This window comes from Rhopalosiphum padi, chromosome 2 (assembly GCF_020882245.1).
Source record: "Rhopalosiphum padi isolate XX-2018 chromosome 2, ASM2088224v1, whole genome shotgun sequence".
In the NCBI taxonomy this organism is placed as follows: Eukaryota; Metazoa; Arthropoda; class Insecta; order Hemiptera; family Aphididae; genus Rhopalosiphum; species Rhopalosiphum padi.
In genome coordinates, this window is record NC_083598.1 from 33,919,932 (window position 1) to 33,929,430 (window position 9,499).

Consider the following 9,499-nt stretch of genomic DNA (forward strand, 5'->3'; position numbering starts at 1 on the left):
ATATTTATATATATATATCTGTGCATTAAACATGTTACCGTGGCTAAATGCCTAAATATATTTAACCATGCTGTACTATGATTATTGTATAGTGTGTTGTGTGTACGATCTAAGGACTGATGATGGTAACACAAATACACATTGACATTGTAGATGATAAAATTGTATTTACGTCATGGACCGTGGGTGGTAAACTGGTAACAACTATAGTAATAACACATGGCAACCCATCTGATAGGCAATCATATATTCGTGTAGCCAATAAGAAATAAGAAGAAGATTATATTATATATATCAAGATGAAATAGATAACTTTCTGATATTAAAATATTAAATATTATTATAATATTATCATCGCGTCTTACGTTTTTTTCAAAAATTCAGCTCCGGCATTTGTGTATACAGCGTATTTCTTAAAATTCTTAAATCGTTTGTGCTGTGCCTACAACACCAAAAACATCAATTCAATATAGAATCTATGACATTTTAGAATTTGCCGGTACCTAACTACCAACTAGTGAGTACACACTACACGCCTATCTGCCTACCTACTGTTTATTTGAAATATCATAAGATCGAAAATATTCTTTTTTTCACATTAATGATTTTGTGACAAAAGTCTTGTTGCGACCTATCTTTTTGAACCGGTTCATCATAACTCGTACTCGAGGTAATTTAAATACCTATATGACTAGTGAGTGACTACAGTTTACATGTACAATTTCAATCTGCATTGATGTGTCTACAAATTTTATTAACAGAGATGTTAGTTAGATCATTATAAAATACATATAATATGTATACTGCTATTATATCAATTTATATATCTTCAATTTAAATAATATATATCGTAACATTTTGAGAACCAGCACCATTAACTATAAATATAACATGATATGTTACTATAGTTTATGATACAACAGTAGTGGTATTTTCTTAAATTATAGTTAGCACCTAAAATTAAATAATTGTATCAATTATTAGTAATATCAGTACCTATTCTATAGTTAAACAAAATAAACAATACGATACCATAAATGTCATGCTCCCATAAATTCCTATGTTAGTTGTATGTCACTCTAAAAGTCTTAATTACTATGAATTTGAGCTGCACTTGTCTAATGAATCACTGTTAAATGTTACGTTTTAATTGATTTCAATGCGCAATAGTATGACTACTAGTTACTGCTATAGTTTTTTCTATTTTTTTATTTGTAGGTATTTATACTTTAGTTAGATTTTTGGTAATATTCAATTTAATAGGCTTACATATAGGTATATCGCTTATAATCAAAATGAATCCTATAGGTTGGCATTTTGAACAAAATATATTCACTGTAACAACTTATAAATTGCTTTACGTTTGTTTAGAAATGTCTAAAAGCTTTTTTTATATTATAAAACATTAATATTATTATTAAACCTTATCTATAAGACTTAAATCATACTTGAACAGTTATTAATTAGTAGTCATCTGATTGAAAACCACCATAAATATAATTGGCGATGTAGCTACCATATGTTAACTATTAAGTCAATAATTTTTGTAGTTCCAAGTAAATATACTTTTGAATTTATGTGAATAGTTAATTTTGTTAATATTTTATATAAAACTGATACTTAAAAAACAAGTAATCTATTAATATTTTTGAATTGTAATATCAATTGCATTTTTTTAAATACTGATCCCGGTTAAAAAAAATAAAGATATTGACTCTTTCATCAAGTCAAAGATATTTATTTACCCTGTGAACTATGATTTTTAATACAATTAAATATAATTTTTAATAATTACATATTATTCTAACTTTTATTTTCTTCGTGACTCAATTAAAATTTATTTAAAACAATTTACTTACTCTTAACAACTGAATATATAGACTTAACTAGAATAGAAATATTAAATTTATATAATTCCTTGTTAGTATTTTATTTTTGAGACAGCTACCATGTTTGTAAACTGTAATAATTTATAATTATTACATTTGTAAACAAATATAAATTATAATATAAATTATTTTCAAAAAGATTGAATTACAATACTTTTAATAAATTAAAATTAATTCAAATATATATGTTCAAATTTGATACTGATGGCAACTTGAATTCTCAAAAAAAAAGCCAACATTTTTTTCTTGTAGAACTGTGATATAATTTACATAATATGTATGTGTATACATTTCTGTCCAAAAATACAAATATGTTAATTACTAATTTCAATCTTATGAATGTTGCTTATAAGTTATTTATTTTTATTAAAACTGAATGTGATTTGTTTAACATGCTGTCATACTTTTAACAAAAATAGAGATTTCCATATATTATTTACTAAATACAAATCCGACCCATAATTATTTTAATTATTAAATATTTAACATGAAATAGTGATCACTGTTTAATCTGTTAATACATAAAATGCATATATATATTAAAGAATTAAACATTAAATAATAACATAATATTAAAGTCTAAAAAAGTCATATAAATTAATATTAGTCTCAAATATTTAGTTTATGTAATATTATCGTATTTTATACTGCACATTAACACAAAATACAATTTATATAATAATTTATTATAATATCATCTTTTAAGATTAAACATTAAATCATCATTAGGTATATGTATTGTATGTGTAGCCAAATTTAATAGGATCATGTTATTAAAATTTATTTACTAACATCGTAAAACTAATATGAAGAATTAACATATAACAATTAAAATAACATTTTTAATGTTGTTCTACTGATGAAGATTTATTTAACCTAAGTCCAGTCGATAATAAATTTATGAAGATTGAGAGTAAATCAAAAAACAGAAGTAAATTTAATTTATTTAATTTTATTTTTACATGAATTGCACATCTCATTATTATAACATTAAAATAATTTAGAATTTAGAAAAAAAAATGAGATTTTTCTGCAATATAATGTACATCAACAATAGATTTTTGCTTTTTTTTTTACTTCAAATCAAAAAATTAAATTAAAATAGAACAGAGATTATAACAATAAATAATGTATGAGAAATAACATAAATTGTATACTAAAGTAGTTCAAACTTAAACATTTTAAATAAACACACCTAAATAAAATAGGAGTACCATATAGTTTTATATTGTAATTTTAAAATAATATATATCAAATATTATATATGTATATATAAATAAAAATAAATTATAAAGTCCAGGTGCTCAAAAAAAAAAAATATATATATATAATAAAATGCCAATGAAAAGAGTTAAAATGTGATACTGTCTTTTTCTATGATAAATGCCAGTGAAATGAACCCTTTATTGGTTGAAAATAAAAAATTACTAATTTATAATTATAAGTAATTGCTTACAATTAATAAATTAACCAAAAAAACCTAATTAAAATAAAATACAATTGTTAGTTATAAAAATGAATCAGTTGGAAATAATTAGAGTATAAAAGTTATTCTAAATCCTCTATAATTTAGATATTGGCTACCTATTAACATCAGCTAAATTTCTATACAATGCTTCTGACGAGTAGCATTTTAACCCCATAAAATTATTAACTTTGGAGGCCGCACGGTGAACACTAAAAAAATTATAAATTCATTATATAGTTAGGTATTAATGTTGTCAACTGCATCTTTCAAGTATGCTTGTAAATTTTGTTGACATTCATCACCAGTCCATTGTTGTACTAAGATATGTGTTTCAGACTCTAATGCTTTTGCCAATTTATCTTTGGTTTCTTGTTTTTGAAGAGCTTTAGAAGTTATCATTGCCTAAACACAAAAAAAAAATATTGTATATTATTTATTTATGAACTGTAGCTTTTACCACTTAATTTATTTTATTTTTCAGTTAGAAACTAATACAAAATAATCATGTGGATTAATTATATTGCATACACTTTAATAAGTGTAGTCAATGTGTATTGTATATCTACATTTACAACCGTTACATCTAGTAAAACAGATAATGCAGTATTTATATACCCAGGACAAGTAAATTAATTTTTATCCATGTTTGGTATGTTAAAAGAATAATAAATTGATGTTTAATTTTTATTAAGGCAAAAAGTGAACGAGACTTAGGCATTTGTGAACAAAATAGTGTATGTAATATTGTACACCTTAGGTTTTGGTTTCCAAATCAAGTTGAACGTTTATGTAAATGCCCAAATCGTGAAGAATGTCCATCAAAGTGGAGCACAAATGATAATCTTAGTATGCCATTAGACAACCGCTCACAACTTAAGGTTTTTATCGTTATCAGATAAATACATATTTTAATAAAATTAAAATGAATACAATTTTTCAATTTAGTTTTGCAAGCCCATTAATGAATTGCCTGATTGTACAACAAAATCTGATGAATCTATAACGATTGTAAAAAGTAGAGAGGATAACAATGTTCAAATAAAAGCCAAAGTCCATTGTAACTGTCCACATCACACAACTTGGGAATTAATAAAACATGAACAAAAAGACCAACACAACGAAACTACTGATATAAGTTATGTTGAAGATTTATTCAAATGTAAAAAGGTAAATAATGAAAGTCGTCATAATGAAAAATATATATATTAATTTATGTGTTCTTTCAGTTGAAAGATTGCAACGCTGGCGAATTTTGTGGATATATAAGAACAGATTACTATTCAACATACACTAAATGCACATGTCCATATGGTCATTTATGTTTACACAAAGATAGACAAGAGAGTACAACATATGAAATGTTATTTTATGGAACATCATACAGAGCAGAATGTACATTGTTAAGTGCCGAATTAAAATAAGTCTGATTACGATTTTATTGCTCAAATCAACTACTTTAATGTACTTAAAGAGACTAATTTTTAATTTAATCAATGTTAGTAAGAATTACTTAATCCGAATTTAAAACAAATTATTAGATTTAATAATTATTATTGTATTTTTATATTTAAGTAAATTTGTATGAAGACTTTTAAATATAAACTAACCTGTAATGACTGTCTAGCTAATGCTTTTACCAATGGAATTAGTTCATCATGGAATCGATCTGGCCATAATGTTCTAGTTACCAAGCCATAATAATGAGCTTGTCCAGCAGTTAATCTCTGACTACCCATAATCATTTCCGCGACTAAAAGTCTACCTAAAATTGTTGTAGCAGCACCTTCGGCAATATGACCAAGTTGTGCATATGGTGTTTCAAAAGTTGCTTTATCACTAGCAAAAACTAAGTCAAAGTGGACTAGCATAGTAGCGCCAAGTCCAACTGCTGCCCCATCAACACCAGCTACAAGTAATTTGGGAAAATCACTTAAGCATGTGATAAACTTCCTGTAAAAAAGAAATACAGTTATTACATTTTATAAGCTTACATTTAATACTAATCAAAAGATGAAAAAATTGGTTCATTTTAAAATATTTATAAAATTATAAAATGTTCACCAATAAAATAAAATGGATTGTGTCCAATATTTATTTATTATTTACAAGAAAAAAATAATTTTAACTATATGCAGAACCAGGCTGTTCTTTCATTTAACAGAGTACAGATAATAGATATACCAAATTTAGAATATGATACAAATTAATAGTTTAATATTCATAAAAATATAGATCAAATAAAATAATTTTTAAGCACCAATTATTATTTAAATGCTCAACTAGAAATCCACCAAAAAAAAATGTATTAACTTATACTGATATTGAATAAACACTAAATTTTTATGATATAAACTAGATAGATACAAATATGCAACATAAAATAGTGGGAATTGCCTTTTAAATTTAAAACATAAAATAAAGAAATTATAATCAAAATTACTTAAGAGTAGATGCAACGTTAAAAGCGGCTTCTTTACATTTCTCTGGATCATCATGCACTAGAGGTGCTATATCCAAACCTTGACAAAATATTCTGCCAGCAGAAGACACTAGAACCACTTTACAAGTATCATCATTTTCTAAATTATTCAACTCTTTCATCAATTCTTCCATCACCTAATAATTTGATAAAATACAAATATAAATATATATTTTAAAACACTACTAATTATTATCAAAGAACAGGCTTTACTGATATATTTAAAGCATTTTTCATGACAGTTGAAACTGGTGTTAATGTAATATGTACTACTCCATCATAACGTCTTAAAGTGATTTCATTATATGTAGTATCTTCAACCTCTTTTTTAATGCTTTCTGCTAATGATCCTGTTTAAAAAGTACAACATAAATAATAAAATCTATTTTAATTTAAGTTTACACTTTACTTACTCGAAAGTTTTGTTGATGCTGGCACTGGTTGCTTTTTAACTTTTTGGTTGACAGAATTTTTGGTTTTAACCAAATTTTTACTTGTTCCTTTGCTCACTTCAACAAATGGTGGATCACTTGAATCCATTAGTATTATATCATTGGAGTTCTTATTTTTTCGGGTGTATACTCTCAAGGCTTTTACAGGCGTGTGTTTTATAGCCAAGTTATTGATAGGTATAGCTTCAGGAACAGGAAGTATTGGACTACCACCGACACTAGATGCTTCACTACTAGATGAATGTTTTCTAATAATTTTAGACTCGTCAGCTGGAATTGTTTTTCTACCAGAGAAATTAATAGACTGATCAGAACCCTGTGAATCTATAGAAGTTTTCCTTGTACACTTATTCTCAGGTGAAATAGATGGAGTACATACATCTGAACGACGCCCAAGGCGGTTAGATGACAATGACGCAGTAGCTGGAGAACTCATTTTGAGCATAGCGTTTTTAACTAATTTAGTTTTCAACATTAAGTCTTTTTTCTTGCGCCTAGTTGATGGAAGAATATTCTTTGCATTATTATTACCAGGAGATCTTCTTTTCTCAAGCGAATATATCATATTTATTGCTCCTTCATCACCTAAAAGGCGATTAATTTCTCTCATTGTTCTTGCTTTAACAACATTATTAGTTTTAATTTCAGGCACAACTTCTTCAGTATTCTCACTAATAGTCTCATCATTATCATTGGAGATTGGTTCAACTTTAACGGTTGATTGACGTTTATCTGTATACGACTTAATATATTGATCAATAGCTATTTTAACTTCAGGTACATCATCAGGTGTTGGTTTTTTTTCGTTTCAATACAGAACTAAGATCATTTTTGGCTAATAATTTCTTTTCAATTTCTAATTTTCTTTTAGCATAAAGAGAATCAAATCTTTTTGGTCTTGAAACTTCTTGAAGCTGTTTTAAAGCTATTTGTTTTTCTAACTCTGGATCTAATTTTGGTTTAGATCTTTTAGTTCTAGTAGTACTTCGGATAATTTTCTTTTTTATTACTGGTGGTTTTGGTGGTGTGGGTATCGGTGTTTCTGGAACTTGGTTACCATTTGTATCTGGTGTTTCAATATTTTCAAAATCCTCGAGTATAGCAATTAATTCTTCATTAGAAGATATTTTTTCATCATTTTTATCTTCAGACACATTATTGACTTGCTGGTCGGCAGACTGATCTAAAATTTGTAGAGTATTAGTTATTTGTTCAATATGTTTAGAATCATTAACTTCCATGGATTCTTTGGAATCATTACTGGATTCCTGAACATTCGTATTTTCAATATTGCTTAAATTATTTTCTATAGATTGTGTTAAGCTTGGTGATTTAACATCTGTCTTATTAATAGGATCTGGTTTACTAATTGCTGGTTTATTACTCGTATCTACATCTATTTTTTCTGTTTTTTTATTCAGTAATTCATTTTTAGTACTTGATAACTTTTTGGGACTTTTAGATACATCTTTTAATTTTCCATCTGGAGTTTTTAACGTAGAAATGTTATTAGATATTCGGTGAGATAATTTCATTGAAAAAAGTTTGTCTGGCTTATCAACGCGGGTAATTGGATACTTTTGTTGAAATCTTTCAAATAACTCCTTAGCGATTTCATCTTGAGTTACGATCTGACTTGTCATATGTATATAAGGTACTTTAACACCAAATCTAGGTTTTAACATTCGTTTTCCAGATCGAGGAAGTGTTTCTTCAGATAAAGACGCCATATCACGTCCAGCGATATGTTGAGGAATTGTAACAGTTACTTTATCTTTGGTTAAAACTAACGAACCATCAGCTTTTTTGGTTTCATTTACTAAACTCTTCGTCTTGTTAGTTTTATTGTTAACTTCACTCGTTTCTTCAGTATCTTCCTTATTCTCGATGATAGATTCAGTAGTATCTGTAGTATCATTAGTGCTTTTATCTAATTCTTCGGTTTTAACTATTACTTCATTTGTAGAATTGTCAACTTTTTCTGGGATTTTATCTTCCAGATCGATATCCATTTGTACGTCATCTACCTTCTCGGCAGTCTGATCGTTGGACACGTTGTTCACAGACGATGCTGAAACATCGCCGTCAGCGACAGTACCAACAGACGCACTACCCCCGTCGTTTGGAATTATTTCAATAACCACGTCAGTGATCTCCATTCGATCTTGCGAATCGTCGTCGCACGTCTCTATTACGTCCATGCCGCTGGCGTCGTCCACAGTCACTTCGTGCACCTCTGGCGAGTCTTCCACACCATTTGCCTTGTCCAGATCCAGTAGGACGACTTCTTCGCCGTCAGAATGACACTGGTAATCATTAACTTCGACGACTTCCATGATGATGAGTACTAGGACGACGATGGAGTTGATGGAGCGCAACAACAACAACAACAAAGATAATAACAACGGCCGGTGAACGTTCGCGAGATAAGAACGTCGGAATTGCGCAAGTCGTGCAGCAGTATTTTACTAGTTACTGGCGTACCTATCCAACGTACGGCGGTACTCGACACGAGACGGACTGACGGCTGGCGGCTGCTAAGCGCCAGGCATGTTTACTTGCTGCTAAACACCGGTTAGTTAGTGCGTGCGAGATGGATGGAATAAACGGGTCGTGCGTGTAAGGTGAACAGGACCGTAAGCGCGTCGCACGCTAGGCGGGCGTACTGTTTGATTTTCTGGCTAACGGCACTCGTTGTCACTCGTCACGTCCCGCGGAGATGTAAAACGCCATTTTTTTACGAAACGCACCACAAGAAGAGCACGTCAAATAAAAATAATAATATCGTGGTGGTCGATGGAAGACTGGTGCGAGTGAGAGAGACGTGGTATTGTAGTGTTTAGTAGTAACGCACCAACGGCAGTCTTAAAACTCGCTCGCACATACACACACACATGAAAAAACGCACACGCGCACACTATCGCTCCACGGAGATAAATAATTTATAACAATTGTGTATTTGTGTGTGTAAAATATAATATTGTATTTGTATATTATGAACGGGACAGGACGGAAAACACCGTGGCACACATGTTGCACGCGCTAACCGCTCCGTTGGCACCCCTGTCCCGCCGAGTCTTCCATTGGGTGTCAAAAGTCTGCGGCGGCAAAGCAAACCGTTTTCGGCTTTTCGCTCGTCGGATGACTGATGCGATGTGCAGCAGCGAGGCGTGAAAGTCTACAATACCACCGTAAAGGTTTTACACTAAAA

The 9,499-nt window shown here is 29.4% G+C and overlaps 2 protein-coding genes across 2 annotated transcripts; one reads left to right on the top strand and one right to left on the bottom strand.

Annotated features, from left to right (window-relative positions):
* The first annotated feature begins 311 nt into the window (after positions 1-311).
* On the top strand, positions 312-4,970 carry LOC132919383 (kappa-scoloptoxin(11)-Ssd1b-like). The gene is made up of 5 exons (XM_060980961.1): positions 312-517; positions 3,839-3,981; positions 4,050-4,235; positions 4,303-4,524; positions 4,584-4,970. Exons 2-5 carry the CDS (start codon positions 3,862-3,864, stop codon positions 4,776-4,778), a joined length of 723 nt encoding a protein of 240 aa, XP_060836944.1. The 5' UTR covers positions 312-517; positions 3,839-3,861; the 3' UTR covers positions 4,779-4,970.
* On the bottom strand, positions 3,247-9,277 carry LOC132919382 (putative autophagy-related protein 11). The gene is given in 6 exon segments (XM_060980959.1): positions 3,247-3,759; positions 4,965-5,307; positions 5,798-5,973; positions 6,050-6,186; positions 6,250-7,090; positions 7,092-9,277. Coding segments are annotated over 6 exon segments (3,195 nt in total). The 5' UTR covers positions 8,625-9,277; the 3' UTR covers positions 3,247-3,594.
* Between the last annotated feature and the right edge of the window lie 222 nt (positions 9,278-9,499).